At 43.2% G+C, this 18,575-nt stretch overlaps 1 protein-coding gene across 1 annotated transcript; it reads right to left on the bottom strand.

The window, feature by feature from the left end:
- Positions 1-6,170: 6,170 nt before the first annotated feature.
- Positions 6,171-17,266, bottom strand: LOC147577024 (uncharacterized). The gene is made up of 4 exons (XM_086720268.1): positions 17,073-17,266; positions 10,835-10,926; positions 10,419-10,545; positions 6,171-8,349 (listed from the first exon to the last, which is right to left on the bottom strand). Exons 2-4 carry the CDS (start codon positions 10,847-10,849, stop codon positions 6,908-6,910), a joined length of 1,584 nt encoding a protein of 527 aa, XP_086576394.1. The 5' UTR covers positions 10,850-10,926; positions 17,073-17,266; the 3' UTR covers positions 6,171-6,907.
- Positions 17,267-18,575: the final 1,309 nt, after the last annotated feature.

The raw sequence follows: 18,575 nt of genomic DNA, 5'->3' as shown, positions 1-18,575 counted from the left end.
TATCACCAATAGCCAAACTATTGAGAGAGCCCAAATGTCCATCCACTGATGAGTGGATAAAGATGTGGCATATATATATACATATGTATATATATATATATATATATATATATATATATATATGTATATATATATGTATATATATATGTATATATATATGTATATATATATGTATATATATATATGTGTATATATATATATATATATACACACACACACACATACATACACACATACACACACAAAGTCGGACGCTTAACTGACTGAGCCACCCAGGCACCCCAGGAAACTCTTAGAGAACAAGGAGTGCCTGGGTGGTTCAGTTGATTAAGCTTCTGACTTTGGTTCAGGTCATGATCTCACAGTTCATGAGTTCAAGTCCTGCATCAGGCTCTCTGCTGTCAGCACAGAGCTCACTTGGAATCCTCTGTCCCCCTCTCTTTCTGCTCCTCCACCCCCCTCATTCTCTCTCTCTCTCTCTCAAAATAAATAAAATTTAAAAAAATAAGGAAACTGAAATCTCCATTAAAAAAAAGAGAGAGAGAACAAAATGAGGGTTGATGGAGGGAAGTCGGTGGGTAATGGACTAGATAGGTGATAGGTATTAAGGGGGCACTTGTTGGGATGAGCACTAGGTGTTGAATATAAGTGATGAATCATTAAATTCTACTCCTGAAACCAATATTGCACTGTATCTTAACTAAAATTTAAATAAATAAAATGAGTCTCTTGTAGGTAGCATATAGATAGGTGTTTTTTTTTAATCCATTCTGTCACATCTTTTGATTGTAATGTTTTGTCCATTTATATTCAAATTTATTATTGATAAGTATATCTTGCCATTTTATTACTTGTTTTCTGGCTGTTTCTGAAGATTTTCTCTGATTATCTCTTTCATGTTTTGCTGATTTTATTCAGTAATATATTTGAACTTCTTTCTCTTTATTCTCTGCATATATATTAGTGGCTTTTCATATATCGTTACCATTAGGTTTGTACATAATCTCTTCTGCATTTAATAATCTATATTTACTTGATGATTGTTTAAGTTTGAGCCCATTTTTTTCTCCTCTCCTCTCCACATTGTAAGTACATGTTGTTATATTTTATATCCTTTTCTTTATGAGTTCCTTGACTGATATTTTACAGAAGTATTCATTTTTACTGCATTTGTTTTTTACCTCTATACTGTCACATTTGGTCTCTCCTTTCCATTCAACGAGTCTCTCTTAATAATCCTTGCAAGCTGGTTTAGTGGTCACAAATTCATTTAGTTTTGTTTGTCTGGGAAACTCTTTATCCCTCCTTCTACTATGAATGATGACACTGGATAGAGTATTCTTGGCTGCAGATTTTTCTCATTCAGTACTTTGAATATATCATGCCACTTTCTGACTTGCAGAATTTCTGTTGAAAAATCTCCTGTCAGCCTTATGGGTTTTCCCTTCTGTTGTCTTGCTGCTTTTATCATTTTTTTTTCTGTATTACTGTATTTTGTAAAGTTAATTATAACATGTTTTAGTCTTCTTTTGTTGATTCTGTTAGGCATTCTTTGTGTGTCCTGGTCTGGATATCTGTTTTCTTCCCCAGATTAGGGAATTTTTCAGCTATCATTTCTTCAAATAAGCTTTCTGTGACACTTTGTTCTTCTGGGATTCCTATAATATGAATGTTATTGCACTTGATGGAGTCAGAGTTCTCTATTCTTGTTTTGCATAATTCTTTTCTCTCTTTTGTTCAGCATGATTCCTGTCCACTACTCTGTTGTTCAGGTCACTAATTTGTTCCTCTGCTTCTTTCATCCTGTTGTTCATTCTATCAAGTGTGTTTCTCATTTCACTTATTATGCCCTTATCTCTACTGTTATTCCTTATTCCTATCTTAATGGTCTCACTCATGTCTTCCACTCTTTTCTCAAGTCCAATGAGTATCCTTACAATCACTTTTTAAAATTTTCTATTAGACATGTTATTTATATCTGTTTTGCCTGGATCTCTGGTTTTGGTCTTGTCCTGTTCTTTCATTTGGCATAAATTTCTCTGTCTCTTCAATTTGTCTGCCGCTCTGTGTGTTTCTCTGTGTTAAGTCAACTGTATCTTCTGTTCTTGAGAGTAGTGACCTTATGAAAAAGAGTTCCCAGAGTGCCCTGGAGTGCAGTCTCCCCTGTTCACCAGAACCTGGCACTTCAGGAGAATATCCTATGTGTGTTGCTTATGCTCTGCCGCTGTGTCTAAATCACTTTTCCTTTCAGTGCAGTTGTCTGCACTGACTCTCTGCCTGTTGTGGGGTGTGCTTGCTGTGGGATTAATGGTACTCAGGCAGGTGAACTCAGTGGGGGTGGGAGGTATGCCTGCTGGGAACCTTGGGAGGGGGGCAATGGTGTTAGCAAAATTTGCGGTAGGCCACTAGTCCTATGCAGGATCCCCTGAAGCACTGCTGTGGCTGGGGATGCACAGCTGGGTGCGATGTGGCAGCTGGGCCTGGCACAGTGTCTGGGCTAGGCTAGAACTGTGTACCTGGTGGCTGGGCAAGGTAGGCAACTGCAGCAGGGGTATGCAACTGGGTGTGGTGTAAAATGGTGTCTGGTGGTGCCTGGCCTGGGGGCACATGGCCAGTTACACAGGCACAGCACACAATTGTGGCCAGCGTGCAGCTGGGTGAGACACATGAGGGTGGCTGGGGGCACACAGCTGGGCAAAGCATGGCAGGTATGTGTGACGTGTGGTGGCAGCTGTGTACCTAGCAGCTGGGCACCCACACAGCTTTAACAAAATTTTCCCGGGGCCCAGTGCACTGCTAACAGGTTATGTAGCAAGTGGCTATGCTACTCTGCCCCCCCCCCCCCCCCACGTATTTCTGTGCTTCTACTGGGGAGTATGGGAAGAAAATGGGACTGCCAACTCTGTTTTCAAACTTGAAAACTCTGTTTTCAAGGTCCCCCAACAGACTCCAAAATCAGTATGAACAGATTCGTCTCCTGTTTGCTCATGGTGTTGCACAAACTGCCGTTTTTATGTCCCTTTCCATGCAGGCCACTAAGGGCAGCAACCCAGCTATCACTTGCCCTCCTGGCTTGCCTAGTGCTTCATCAGCTGACCTCCAAAGCTCCACGTTCCCAGACTCACTGGTTTTAAAAACTCACAGAATTCAGCCCATCTAATTTTTAAAGCCAAATGCTAGGGGATGCCTTCCCCATGTGAGTTCCCTGGTTAAAGGCCAGTTCCTCATCCTTTTTGTGTGTGCAGCTCCCTCCCTCCTGCAGGCAGCCTCTTTCTGCCTTTCTGACCATTCTAACCTTTCAGATGCAACTTCTCTATATTTACTTGTGGAGTTTGTTCTGACAGTCTTTGGATCACTCTCTGGTTTACTGACTTGGATGTGGATGGTATCTAGCTCAGAATGTGGGACGTGGTGAGTTCAGGGTCTTCCTACTCTGCCATCTTCCCAAGCTCCCTAATTACTGTATCAATATCATATGATGATGGCCCAATTATGTCTTTGCCTGTTTATGTTTCAGAAATTATGTAGGCAGATAGATATGATTCAGTTATCATTACTAGATATCCTCCTATCTTCCTAGATTTACTTCAATTTGCTAATTCTTTCCACCTTAAGGCACCAGTACTACCCAGACCCTCTTAACAAACTCCTCTCAAGAATTCCAACAGCCTACAATGTTCTGGTGGCCCTAGTCATACCCATTCCCCCAGACCTTCACAGAGGAGCTGAGGTGGGGTACCCTGGAACATGCCAAGCACCTTCCCTGGCTTTCATTAGTAGAGATATACCCATTTTTATAAAATTCTAAAAAGGTAAACAAATCTACAGTAACAAAAAGCAGATCAGTAGTTACCTGGGGCTTTAGCCAGAATAGGAATGGGCTATAGGAGGTCTCTTTTGGGGACGATGCAAATGTTCTGTATTTCAATTGTGGAGATGAATTCCTGCATGGAGTTTCCTATCAAAACTCACTCAATGGTATACTTTAAATAGATGTAGTTTGTACACCTATTTTATGACTCAATAAATGTGATTTTTAAAATGCAAAAAAAAAAAAAAAAAAAACCTGAAAAATAGAAAACTTACCAACCAACCTAATAAAAACTCTAAGTATTGTAATTATTACAGTGGGTATCATTATTATAGTGTCAAGTACCATTTTAAGTGTCTTACACTTATGAACTAATTTTGTCCTCACAACCTTATGAGGCAGCTCCCTTTTACAGATCAAAGAACTGAGATACAAAGAAGCTAAGTAACTTGCCCAGGGCCACACACCTAAGAAACTGGTGGAGCCAAGACTTGAACAAGGGTGCAAGGTACAAAGTCTGTGCTCTTAACCACTATACTGTATTACTTCTTCTAAAAACAATGGGAAAAAACTTCCTAAACACAAGAATATTTAGCAGCAACCAACAAGAGTGAACACTGTATGCAATTTCAAAATGCCAAAACATTTCCCCTGAAAGTTACAAACAAGACATGGAATGTCCATTGACCACTATTTAAAAATTGGGGGGGGGGGGGGGGGGGAGGGGCACCTGGCTGGCTCAGTAGGTTAAGCATCCAACTTCACCTCAGGTCATGATCTTGCAATTCAGGAGTTCAGGCCTCACGTCAGGCTCTGTACTCACAGCTTGGAGCCTGGAGCCTGCTTCAGATTCTGTGTCTTCCTCTCGCTCTGCCTCTCCCCTACTCACACTCTGTCTCTCTTTCTCTCTCAAAAATAAATAAACATGAAAAAACTTTTTATTTAAAAAATTTTTGCTAACACACAACTTAAGTGACATACAGACTGGAAATTAAGAGAACACTAACCATTATTTATTGTATACTTACAAAAGCTAGGAAATGAAACAAAAAAACTATTAAAACTAAAAATAATTTAGCAAAGCAATTGGATCCAAATAACATTTTTAAAACTCAGTAATTTTTTTAATACTAGCAATACCAAAAGAAATTGAGGTATGGCTTTCATATATAGCCCATCTTCCTCCATGCAAGAGCCTGAGTACTTTTCCAGGAGGTAAGGACATTCATTCCTACTGAACACCTATACCAGATTGGTAGTGGGGACTAATATGAATAGTGCTGGATTTCCCCCTCCAGAGAGACTCAGGATGGTAACAAGATGAGCACACAACAAACAGTTACAGCATCCAATAGGCAGGGTTTTTCACTGAAGACATGACCAGTAATGTGCAAATCACAGAGGAAGGATGGGCCCATGTGCTATTACAGAGTCAGGTTCCTTCCCAGCATCTGGGCACTCCTAAGATAAAACACTTTTAAGAAAGTCCCATCTGCAGATTTTATAAAGGAAAATGGAAATAAACACCACAAAGACATCTTAAAACAAAAATCTAATTTAAAAGTTACAGATGGGAAATTTCTAATTGTGTCTTTGGTTCAGCAGTTTTTATAGACCTCTCCAATAAATATTCTTTTGACTTTTTCTGAGATGCCTCCCCCAAATGACATGTATTTTGCATTTTCTTGAGACTCAATTCTCTTTCTTCTCCATTGTCTGACAGAAATCACAGCTCACAAAAATCTCTCCCCTCCAGGCTACCTATCTAATATTGCCCTTCTAACCTCCTCCTCCTATACCACATTATTAATCCTACTGCCCTAAGAGGAAAGGGTTGGACACCAGAGGCAACAGCTCCCCAGCACTGGGGCCTTCCTGCGAGACTGGGAGAAGGTGTTCAAGCTAATGTCTCATATATGACTGTAGGACTCTAAAAAGACTTACTGTTTCTTATCCTTATAGGGAATTAAGGATGATCCAGAAGATAATTACAATAGTTAAGTGTACTCCTCTCACCTTGAAATTAGATGGCAGTTGCAGGTAGAGAGAACTACCTGATAGGGATATCAGAGTCACTGTGAATTCCAATCACAGAAAACAGGGAAAAGTATGTTATCAGGGGAACATGAGTGCTGACTCCAACACCTGGACAACACGTATACACAAGCACACACAGAGGGATGCTCTAGCACAAATCAATAGCTCTTTGAGGCTGAGTTAATAGCAGGAAGACTTCCAGAGGTATACTCAGAAAATATGAATGAGGCTTTTGTATGTGGTATCCTATGATATTCATCTTTAAGTCTTTGGTCCAGTGGTGGAAGGGGAGTTCATGCTCAGTTAAAAAAGGCTGGAGAGATGAATTTTTAAAACTTATTTATTAAACAACTACTATATGAGAATTGTCTATATGCTAAAAGACAAAGATCTCATACCCAACCTCAAACAGCCTACATTAAATTGGTATGAAACTATACACATATGCATTGAGAATAGTTGTCAAGACAATTTAATAACAATTGCAAATTACAGCACAAAGTAAGTTGAAGCATGAGGTCAAATCAACAGAAGTTTAGGAGGAAGGAAAAGCATTTCAAGAAGAAAGTCTTTCTGAGATGAGCTGGATCTTAAAGGGTCTGAGAGGCCAACATTAACAAATAAGAAGAGCTTTTCTAGGTAGGGAATGCAAGTGATGAGGATCTAGATCACAACAGAACTTTTGAAAAGGCCATGCCCAAGATAGGTAAGTATCAGAGCACTAGAGAGTAACTTTATGTAAATGTGAAATGAATTAGCTGCAATAGAAAAGAAGCATGTAATCACTGTCTTTGACAAGCACACAATCTGACTATGGGATTCAAAAACCAGAGCTATATTTTTGAAGAGAGAAGGAAGGAAACCTACAACTATCTGAAATCTGTCGTTCTTACTTCCCTGATAGTGGGGAATGATGGCACTGTGACTCTCCCAACTTTATGACCCAGCAGAATGTAGGGAATGGCTGTTCATCAGTGATACCAAGAGATCAGGGTGAGCATCTTTCTTACAAAAACAATGAATTTAACTCAAGTTTCTGGCTTTGTTTTGGAGAATGTCTTAACTAACTGAGCGAGCCAGAACTGAGTGCTTCTCTCCAGTGTGAGTTCGCTGGTGGTGATTGAAAGTGGAACGCTGACTAAAGGCTTTCCCACACTCAATACACTCGTAGGGCTTCTCTCCAGTGTGAACTCTCTGATGCACAGTGAGCTGTGAGCTGTCACTAAAAGCTTTCCCACAATCATTGCATTTATAGGGTTTCTCCCCAGTATGGGTTCTTTGATGAACCATAAGGCTGGAATTATGACTAAAGACCTTCCCACACTCATTACATTCATAAGGCTTCTCACCAGTGTGAATTCTCTGGTGTATAATGAGGTATGAGTTCTGATTGAAGGATTTTCCACACTCGTTGCATTTATAGGGCTTTTCACCTGTGTGAAGTCTCTGATGTCGAATAAGACATTTACTGAGACTGAATGCCTTACCACATTCATTACATTCAAAAGGTTTTTCTCCAGTATGAATTCGCTCATGATCAACAAGTTGAGAGATCTGACTAAAGGCTTTCCCACACTCACTGCATTTGTACGGTTTTTCCCCACTGTGGAGACTCTGATGTCGAATAAGACATTTACTCCGACTGAAGGCCTTGCCACATTCATTACACTCATAAGGCTTTTCGCCAGTATGGATTCTCTGATGATCAGTAAGATTTCTATTAGAACAGAAAGCTTTCCCACATTCACTACACTTGTGAGGTTTCTTACCAGTGTGAAGTACCTGATGTCGAACAAGATTTTTACTCCGACTAAAGGCAGCCCCACACTCAGTGCATTCATAAGGTTTCTCTCCAGTATGGGTTCTTTGATGGTCAAAGAGCTTGGAACTCTCGTTGAAAGCTTTTCCACAATCATTGCATTTATATGGTTTCTCGCCATTATGGAGTCTCTGGTGTTGAATAAGATGGGAGCTGTGTCGGTAAGTCTTTCCACACTCACTGCACTCATAGGGTTTTTCCCCTGTATGGGTTCTGAGATGAACTATGAGCTGAGAGGTCTGCCTGAAAGTCTTCCCACACTCATTACACTCATAGGGTTTCTCTCCAGTATGGATTCTCTGGTGCCCAATGAGATGTGAACTCCAATTAAAAGCTTTACCACATTCATCACACTGGTAAAATTTCTGTCCCTTGAGAACTCTCTGATGTTCTGTAGCACTAGAGGACAGATTTGGATCCTTATATTCATCACATCCATCTTTTGTGGATTTACCTTTATCCTTGTGTGTTAGTTTGAAGAAATCACTTTCCAGTCTGCTCCCTTCCTCATCTGAGGGTTGCCCTTCCAGCTTCTCTAAAGCACCTTCACAGGCAGTTCGTGCCTCTGGTTCCCCAGAAACCACCCCACAGAGGCCTCCTGATGTCCCATCAGATGACCCCAGTCCTTTAGAAACTTCCTGCTTTGCAGGCAAATCTGGACACTCCATCCTAGTCTCATTTGCTGCCAAAAGAGAGAAGAAAACAACTTTTATTCATTTTGCATCCTATTAAGGAAACAGAATCATCAGGAGTCTACGTATCTGAAAAAACCTTCACATTAGGGGACACATTAAGAGGCGACACAGTAAGAACAGGACAAAAGTGGGAACTAGCTCAAGTTTTTCTTCATGGACAGAAAGATGAAGAGGGGAAGGACGATGAGGGGGGAAGAGAGTGGACAGAGCTCTGTCCTGATAGCTCTTAATTGCTCCAATTAATTACCCAATTCAAAAGAGCAATTAGGGGCACCTGAGTGGCTCAGTCGGTTAGGCATCTGACTCTTGGTATCGGTTCAGGTCATGATCTTGCAGTCGTGGGATCGAGCCATGTGTTGGGCTCCACGCCGAGCAGAGACTGCTTGGGATGCTCTCTCCCTCTCTCTCTGCCCCTCCCCAACTTGCGTTCTCTCTCCCTCTCAAAATAAATAAATAAACTTAAAAGGAAAAAAAAAAAAGAGCAACTGGAGGGCAAGAGAACAGACTGTACAGATGGGTGATCTTACAGAAGTCACTTAGTAAAATGATGAACTCTAACATCCTTTCTAACCATGCCATTGTCTGCTTCCACGCTTCTCAGCAAAGATATTGAGGGGAGAGAGGAGTGGCAAATACCTCAAGTCAAATATGAGAAACAGTGTAGGCAAGCACAATTAGGAAAAAAACGGACCCAAAAAAGTGATTCTCACGTGTGAGGACAATGACAAGATTCAGAGAAGCCATGGGTTCAGAAAAGCATGCAGGGGACAGCAGAGCTCTAAAAGTGGGGGTCCTCTAGTCCCTGGGGCACTGAACTGGTAGAAGGCAGTACTGCATTCCTACGAAAATTAAGAAAGGGATCGATAATTTGAAATATGACTCAAAATATGTCTTTGGTATCTTGGTCATCTGGATTCATAGGAAACTGAACAGTTCAATCTTTCCTTTGGAATCTAGAAAAGATGGGAAGAAGCAGGCAATCAGTCACGGCTAAACACAAAAATGTTGGTTCCTTTTAATCACATCTTAAGCAGGGCCACAACCCATCATGGCATTTTAGCACATGGAAAGTTACAGATATCGGGCTCCTTGGCTCCTAAGCCCACCCACCCTCTTCAGATTTGGCTACTGTCCTAGACTTGCCATCCAGAGAACCTGCCCCCAAAACATCCCCCTCCAGGAAGCTGTCCCGCCTCCGTCGTTCCTGAAGCGGAAGCTGAGGCAGCCATGCTTTGTGCCTCATGACAACTGGTCTCATTACATCTCAGACCACGACTGACCAGGGCACCAGGCCCAAGGGTAGCTTCTCTGTACCTTACACATCAGCCTCTGCTGTGGCCAGGAGCAAAGTCTGCCCAAATAGAGATGATACTTAATGGCTGAACCACCCTTGGAGTCCCTCTCTAAGTAAATCTGCAACTGGAAATGGGGCAAAATAAAGAAAATAAAAACAAGTAGGAGCTCTAAGCTGAAATGAGGCAAGGAGAGAAGCCAAGCCATTAGGAGCCACGGCATGCAAAAAGTATGAGGGAACAGAAAGTCGAATCAAGAAGATGCCATGAGAGGACAAAAGGTTCGGAGTGAAGAAAATAGGTAGCCGTGGAAGGAGAAATCAGGTAAGCAGGGAGCAACTACCACATTCCCTGGCATAAAAATGATTTGCTGTTGTTGCGGAGGACCCTGTGCTGCTCTGGGTCAGGGCCCAGTTTCCATGGGCCCCATTTCCCAAAGGATGGTCTAGCTGGCAGGTTTGATCAGGGTTTCCATTCCTTCAGCCTTACTGAAGTAACACAACTCAGGACTTACAATAACACGAGTGGTTCCCTACTCCTTACAACTACAAATTCTAACCAAACCACCTAGCTCAATTAAAAATGAAATAAAGACACTGCTTATAATTAGAAAGCTGAGTGATGGGTGCGTGACAGTTCATTACACTGTTCTCTGTACTTTGTCTTACGTTTGCAGCTTTTTGCAATAAAAACTTGAAAAAGAAGCACATAGCAAAGAAAACGTATAGAATGCAGACTATGTTACTGGGGAACAGAATCATTACCCAATGAGGCCACTCTGCGATAATTTTCTGGCATGAGGCTCCGGTACACGGCTCTCTGACTGAGTGCCGGACCTTTCCACTTCCTCTCGGTATAGTCCACAGACAGGAACTCGTACGCTGCAGAACCCTGGAATGACAAGCTTCTATTGCTCAGGGATATTCCCGGCCTGAAGGGCAGAGACATCAGGGTACCCAGAGCCCAGGGTGGGGCCCTGGTGGGCAAAGGGGTGCTGGAGGGAGAGAAGCTGGGATGAAACAGAGTTCATGAACTCAGCAGGCAGGACCCAGTTCCAGAGGGTGCGATCAGGCTGGGAAACCACAGGGGCACTTTCAGAATGGGCCAGGGCCCGGAGATGAGTGCTAGCTGTTCCTGCACCACACACTTGGGAACTCAGGGAAGACAGACTCAAGCTCACCTGGGGCCTGACCATCCGAAGCACAGTTGCTGCTGCCTGGTCTCCTGACTTCCCAGCTTGGGAAACGGCAGGCACCTGGGAAGCACACTGACCTGACGGAGGAAAGAAAGCTATGAGGACAGCCCTGCCTTGGCTCCAGTAAGGTCTGTGTCCCAGTGAGTGGATTCAAGAGAACCCAGGCGGCTCCACACACTGCCTCTCATCCCTCTTCCAGGCAGGCGTTTTTCTGAGGGTGCAGAGGGTCCTTTGTCAAACTGAGAGCTGGCCATTCCTCCCAAACCTCACTCGCTTCAACCTCACTGAAGGAAGCTATACTTCTGCCCGCTTTCTCTCCCCATGGCTTCCCTAGCATCAGCCCAGCCTGCTTTTCCTCTCACATCTCTGGCCCCTCGTTCTGGTTTCACTTCCTTCTCTTGCCTTCTCATTATGGACACTGGAGGCTCTCAGACCTCAGAGCATCTCTTTTTGCTCTGTCGGAGATCTCACCGACTATCAATGCTCTAACGCTGCTTTCGCGTTCCTAGCTCTTTCCTAGACTCCTATCAGAAGCTTCCAGTTACCTACAGGACGTTTCCTTTGGGTCCTCACCTCATATGCAAAATCAAAAATGGACATTCTGACCATCTTCCTTTCTACTTCCCAAGTTTGTCCATGATTCTAGACATTTCTTATTCTCTCTCTCTTTTCCTTACACTCACATCTAATAAATATCCCCCTATTAATCTGCAGTGTCGATATGGTCTCTGATTGAGCCTCTTTTAGAAACTGAAAACTTCATAATAAAATTCATATGGAATACCAAGGAATTCTAGCATATCCCCCCCCCCCCCCCCGCAAAATTGGGAAAAAATTAGTTGAAGGGCTCATAATTCCAATGTCAAGACTTACATTACAAAGAAGCAGTCATCAGAATGCTGAAATGCTGGCATAGGGATAGACACATAGATGATTATAATAGAGTAAGAGTCCAGAAATTAACCAATACATCGAATATTACTTATTTTTCAGAAAGGTCACTAGAGCACTGAAAGGGGAAAAAACGGACTTTTCAACACATGATGCTGGAAAACTAGATGTTCATACAAAAAACAGTAAAATTGGACTCCTACTATGGAACATGTATGTAAATTATACAGAGAGCAGGCCTTGGTACCTCTTGTAAAGGGTCCCATAACTGAGTGCACCAAGTCACAAATGATGTTCATCGTCCCCTGAAACCATCCTCCATCTCCTGCGACCATTAAATACATTTAAAGAAATCACTCCCTTCACTCCGAAGCCATCTCCTACTTGCTTATAAACCAATACCTATTCGCTATCTCCCAGACTCTGCCAATGCTGTCAAGACAGAAAAAAAGAGTGACTAACCACAGACGGAAAGAGCTCATGCCAGAAAGCAGGCTGCCATCCAGCTAACACACACACACAAAACTACACTCCTGTTTCAGGGCATGAAGAGTCAGTCCAGTCAAGAACTACATTAGGGATCATGCGTGCTGAGGAGTCAGCTAAAGTTCTGGCAGAGAAGTGAAGCTTTGATGTGGAAAAACATAGGAGAAAAAGAAGTACTGGAGAAACAAAAGCAAAGGAAAAGGAGGGGAATGATAAAGTAAGTGGCTGAAGGCCTACAGACAGACCTGAAGACCAGCAACAACAAAAGAAGGCTGAGCCGAGCAAGAGGGACAGGCTCCAGCCGTGCTGAGCCCCAGCAGCAGAAACAACTACTCAGAAGGCAGCTGAAAGTCAGAGGAAGAGGGACAGAGACTTTCCCCAACAAACCTGCAGAATAGACTGGAGAAGACCAAGAAACCCAAGTAGGAAAGGACTAGAAAGCTGCTCACAGTGACCAGAAATCTGGCAGTGAGGCTAAAGAGAATGAACTTGAGCCCAGAGGCAAATGTTCTGAAGGAAGGCACCCAGCAGGAAATAGAAATGGCAAGACCTATCTCAGGAAATGGAGATCCACAGCACAATTAGCACCAAAAATAAGCCTCCAAGCAGGCCTGTTCTAAAGCAGCTGCTACAGAAATGTCCAAAGAGGCCAGCGAAGTATCTGGACACAGGTGATGAGAAGACTAACTGACAGGAAAAAGAGGGCGAAAGCCTAGGAACCTGGCGAGGGGTTCCAGGCCTTCAATTGGGGAGAAAGGGTTGGCCTAGCCTCTGCAACCATGAACATGGAGAAAGCTAAAGACCTCCAGGGCCTGTCCGACTCTGGAAAGACCCAGGGCAAGTAAAGACATGGGGGCCAGTGAGCTGAAGCTGCCCAGTTAAATTCAGGCTTCCTAATGCCTCAGGGTTTCTCCATGTCCCAACCAGCTTTTGAGAACAGAAATAAAACTTCACCCATCCCAGGCCTAGGAGGCAACCTGAGCTGATCGGGCCTCTTCTCCCAGAGCTTCATACCTTAGGCCCAGTCTCAATCCTGCAATGAAAATGGCTTTGTAAAAACAGGGGAAATCCCAAACAATTATCTGGGCATTTTTCAGGGACAGTTTCCTTTTTTGTCATTTTGCTTCTTCAGCTCATACATGACGTATTTCGTTTTCTTTTAAAAGCCTCATTTATGGGGCACGTGGGTGGCTCAGTCGGTTGGTTAAGTGCCGGACTTCGGCTTGGGTCATGATCTCACAGTTCGTGCGTTTCAGCCCCGCGTCGGGCTCTGTGCTGACAGCTCAGAGCCTGGAGCCTGCTTCAGATTCTTTGTCTCCCTCTCTCTCCCTCTGCCCCTTCTCAGTTCACACTCTGTCTCTCTCTCTCAAAAATAAATAAATGTTAACAAAAATTTTTTTTAATCCTCATTTAGCAGTCTCTTATTCCCGTGTTTTTCCTACCAGTGTGAGGGTACATATGCTTTATTTTATACGCTGATAAGGAAACAAGAAAGACTGCTTCCAGTACATAACTAGAGCGTTACAGTATACTTGAACCCGTACATCAGTTAAGAAGTGAGCTCAAACCTAGCGCCCAAAACTTAGTGTCTCAGTATCATTCTCCAATAAACCGTGAACATGGAGAAAGGAACTAGGGATCTTTGGAGAAGTGGTGGTCTCGGGGGCTGGGGAAGGGAAGATACAACAAACACAATTAATGTATGGGGCCAAAAAGTCAGGGAAAGACACCAAAAAGGATGTGGACACTTTAAGGGGAAGCAGGAGCCACTGCAAAGAGCCCCCAAGGGCCAAAGCTGGAATAATTTAAGCAACGAAATAAGTACCATTAGCACCGCATCATAGCCCAAAGGATATGTATCCAACATCACACGGATACAAATAATTGAAGAAATAAAACAAAGGGAAAGAAGGCACAACTCTTCTTCAGGAAATATTCCAATTATTATCTGGAGAAGGAATAACAGAAATCAAAGTCACCACTAGACCATTACAGTGATAAGATCCACCAAGAAGGCTAATTAGTGGGTGAACAGTAAAGAAAAGCAGGATATTGCCATGCAAGTTCTCAAAGTATCTTCCCCCAAATAATCACTAGTTACAAAGGGAAAGCCAGTATCTTTACAATGGTGACACACGGAAGACACCACTAGGTCAAAATCAGTATTGACAGTAATAACACATAGCAACATCATCCTCAATTGAAGCAGGAAAAAACATCTGCCAAAACCAAAGTGAGAGCCATTCTAAAAATACCCATACAACATACTTGAAAAGTGTCAACGTCATGAAAAACAAGGAAAGATGGAGAGACTGTCACAAGAAGACAGGGCAACTACATGGAATGGTGGAATGAGGGATTCTAGATCGGATCCTGGAACAGAAAAAGGTCACTAGTGAGAAACTGCTGGACTCTGTAATTAAAGTCAGCAGGTTAATGAATAGCATTGTACACTGTAAATTTCTGAAGTTTGAGGACTTGTACTATGGTCATGCAAGATATTAACTCTAGGCAAACTGACCAAAGAATATAAGGGAACTCGGTACGGTTTCTGCAACCCTCTCTAAGTCCACAACTATTCAAAAGAAAAAGGGGTTTTTTTTGTTGTTGTTTTTTTTTTTTAAATATATACTTATTTTTGAGAGGGGGGCAGAGAGAGAGAGGGAGACACAGAATCAGAAGCAGGCTCCAGGCTCTGAGATGTCAGCACAGAGCCTGACACGGGGCTCGAACTCACGGACCTTGTGATCGTGACCTGAGCCAAAGTTGGACGCTTAACCATTTAGGCCACCCAGGCGCCTCAAGAAAAAGGTCTCGGAATGGAAGAACTGTTATCACTGTTTTCTGATGTATTTCTGTCTTAGATTTAAAAAAAAAAAAAAAAAGAAAACCGTGGCAATCAAAGATATTAAATATTGTTATTCTTATCTCCAATTTAGAGTCATTCTTTTATTAACAGTATTTACTGGGCACCAGCTATGCCCCAGGCACTAAGGACTACATAACGAATAAGGATACCAAAAACAAAACACCACAAGAAACCAAAACAAATAAACAAAAAACACCACCGCCTTGCAGAGCTTACAGGAAGACAGAAAATGAAGAAAACACATGGCATGTTAGATAGGCATGTCTGGTCCGACACACTGTAATAAAACAAGGAAGGAGGGTAAGAGGTTTAAGATCAGGCAGAAGTTTAAGCTCAAAAATCCAATTTTGTAGAGCATCTCATGATTCACCTGGGGAGTTCTTTCAGAGCGTTTCTGATACAAAAATCCTGAAGACTGACAAATAAGGTAAGTTACGGTTACTATACGTTATGTATTTCTACTCCCAAGCAACTCTCCGACATCACAGAATGTGCCCTTGCACTGATACTTCCTGGACACGAGGAGCCTCAGAAAACTTCAAGTGGCAGACTTAGTATTTGTGATGCTGTTGTCAGTTTCCTTTCTAAGTATATACTGAGGGTTTATCTTCAAAACATTCCCATCATTTCGACCTACAGTAAGGACTACATTTTGAACCAAAATTTGTCCGCCTTTCTTCAGCATCAACACGACAGGTAAGAGCACCCCCATTCATCAGACCCTCAACACACACACACACACACACACACACACACACACACACACACACACACACGTGTAAGCGGATGCAAGTTCTCCGAAATCCCTTCATCAAATTATGACTAAAACCACTCACTGACATTTCCTTGCAAATAATGTACTAATACTAATGCGTTTTCACTTCTGCACTACATACAGCTCGAAACAGGGTGGTGTTCTTTCCTGGCCACCACTTGTAACTTAGAAGGGGACCGACCATTCTCTGACTTCTTAGGCCTATGCAAGTCAGAGACAGTACGGTGGTTTTAAGAGCTGTACCTTATCTTTAAAAAAACCTTTTTGTTAAAAATAAAATCTTTAAAAACGTATATTGAAAAAATTAAAACTCCCTTTTATATGCTACACTTTCATTTTGAAAAGAGGCAGTCACCCTAATACACAAGATTCTGCTATTTTCCTGCACAAGCGTCACTTTGTGAGCATTACAGCTTTGTGTAGTGTGTACTAACTACGGAAAATAAACTGCAACGAAAACGTTTCCTTTTAATTATCCTCACAGAAATATGTCTCGGTGGCGTCCTAACTAACGCTAGCACCAATTTTGACCGCTATGTGAACAAATGCATTCCTCCTGTTGAAGGTATCATCATTTTCAAAACGCAAGGGTATGAATGTACTTAATGCCGCTCAATTTTGCCACACTTGAAAATGGTTAAAGTGGTCGATTTTATTGTACCCTATGGTAAGTATTATGTAAATTTTAGCACAATACTTTTGCATCCCAATAATACTAAGTTTTTAAAGGCCACAGTACGATCCCATTTCGAAAGGCACACGCACCCGTGTATGAATGTGCATAATTGTGAGCAAATTTTAAAATGTCAGGAAGCATCCAGACGAAACTATTTGCGGACTGCGGTTATTCTCACTTTTCTGGCTCCCACCCGCGTCATCTAATTGTCCCTAATGAGTACGCTTTGTTTGCATAATTGGGAGAAAGGATAAAGCACAGAAGCCATTACTCCCAACTCTCTGCCCGGGGCTGCAAAGCGCTTCCAGCTACACTCCTCACCGCAGCGGGGACCGGATCCCCGCCCGGCCAGACCGCCCGCCCCGGGCGCCGCCTCCAGGCCGGGCCTCAGCCAGCACCCCCGACCCCTGACTCTCACCCCGGGAGGGGCCGAGAGTCCCCGCCGCCCTCCCGAGCCGTGCACCCTCACTGCCGGTCGCCCCCCCCCCCCGCCTCCGCCGCCCCCGCGCCCCGCCCGGCAGCTCACCTCCCCAGGTCCCCGACAGCCAGTCCTCCAGCCACACCACCCGCCCAGAACCCGTGGCCCAGAGACCAGCTCTCCGTCGGCCCAGGTCGCGCACGCGCGCCGCCACCACGCGTCTCGGCGGCCGCTCTAGGAAGCTGGGAGGGCCAACGTCTCGCCTTCTCCCTGGCGCCAGCGCGGTGCTCAGCTGCCTGTGAGCCGCCTGACCTGTCCTCAGCAACCCTGTCTTCCCCTGTGAGCGCCTGCCCTCCACTCTCTTTATCAGATATGCCATTGGCAAATGTCTTCTCCCATTTCTGCAGTCTGCCTTTTAGTTTTGCTGATTGTTTGCTTCATTGTGCAGAAGCTTTTTATCTTGATGAGGTCCCAATAGTTCATGTTTGCTTTTGTTTCCCTTGCCTCTGGAGATGTGTCAAGTAAGCAGTTTCTATGGTTGGGGTCAAAGAGGTTGCTGCTTGTGTGTTTGGTCTTTTCACTGCAGCCCTCTATCCTATCTCTTTAGTTCCATCTGCATTTATAGGAAGAATATGGGTGGCATGGCTCTGAGCTTGGATCCCAGCGGCAGGCGGAAGGAGGTTGTGGACATGGTTGTAAGGAGGGTTATAAAGACTGAAGTGCAAGTTTCCAAAGAAAACTAAAGACCTTGTCTGAGAGAGGGCATTACCAGTGAAATAGGGATGATCCGAAATATGAAGGTTAAGCGTGTTCTCAAAGATCAACAACAGCAAGCAAAGATGAGGTCAAATCTTACACCAGAAAGTCAGAACTGACTGGTTCCTGGACTATAACCTGAAGAGACTTGTGGCATTATAGCTTGAGAAGCAGACACAAAACAGTATAAAGTTTAATCTGTACATATGGTTATGAAGCTGGGCATCTGGTTCCTGGACCTGCTTTGAAAGCATAAGCAGAACTATAGTTATATCATTGCATTATTAATTTAGCTCCATGTTTCGTTGGTTCTCCACCTAATTACCTCTTAACCTCCTGCACAGTCATTAACTTTGCCCTTTTCACTTCTACTCCTTGTTTACCTACTGATTTATTCTGACATACCTGACATACCAGGTCACATATGTCACCTCATTGTTCAGAAGAACACATACCTCCAGATTATTTCAAGGCATCCCCGCTCAAGGCTTCAAGGAACCCCTCACCGTCCTCTCATGTATTCACCTCCTTCCCCAAACATATGTAAGCTATCCCTAGTCTCAACAGGGTGAGGCAGCTTTGGGAATGATCCTCTGCCTTCTCATTGGGTTGCCCTTCTGATAATAGTTTTCTTTGCTTCAAAACTGATGTCTCAGACATTGTCTTACTAGGTATTGATTGGGTGCACAGCAAAATTTGAGTTCAGTAACAGTTATAGCAATTATGGTTTTTACCATTTTTATCTTACCTTTTTCTTAAGAATCCATATACCAATTGGTAAATAGCTACCCTGCCCCTCCCTCACCCAACTGCGGTCCTCCTGAATCATTTACATGATCCAACAACTAAAGGGTT

The sequence above is a fragment of the Puma concolor genome, chromosome C2 (genome assembly GCF_028749965.1).
Source record: "Puma concolor isolate L17-30 chromosome C2, mPumCon1.1.hap2, whole genome shotgun sequence".
Classification (NCBI taxonomy): Eukaryota; Metazoa; Chordata; class Mammalia; order Carnivora; family Felidae; genus Puma; species Puma concolor.
The sequence above is the reverse complement of the archived record's forward strand: the minus strand, read 5'-3'. Positions and strand labels throughout refer to the sequence as shown.

Bases quoted from the DNA above. Each gene is read 5' to 3' on its own strand.
- LOC147577024 (XM_086720268.1), bottom strand. The intron at 8,350-10,418 runs GTAATGATTCTG...CTCTTTTGGCAG, and splicing joins TCGCAGAGTGGCCTCATTGG to CAAATGAGACTAGGATGGAG.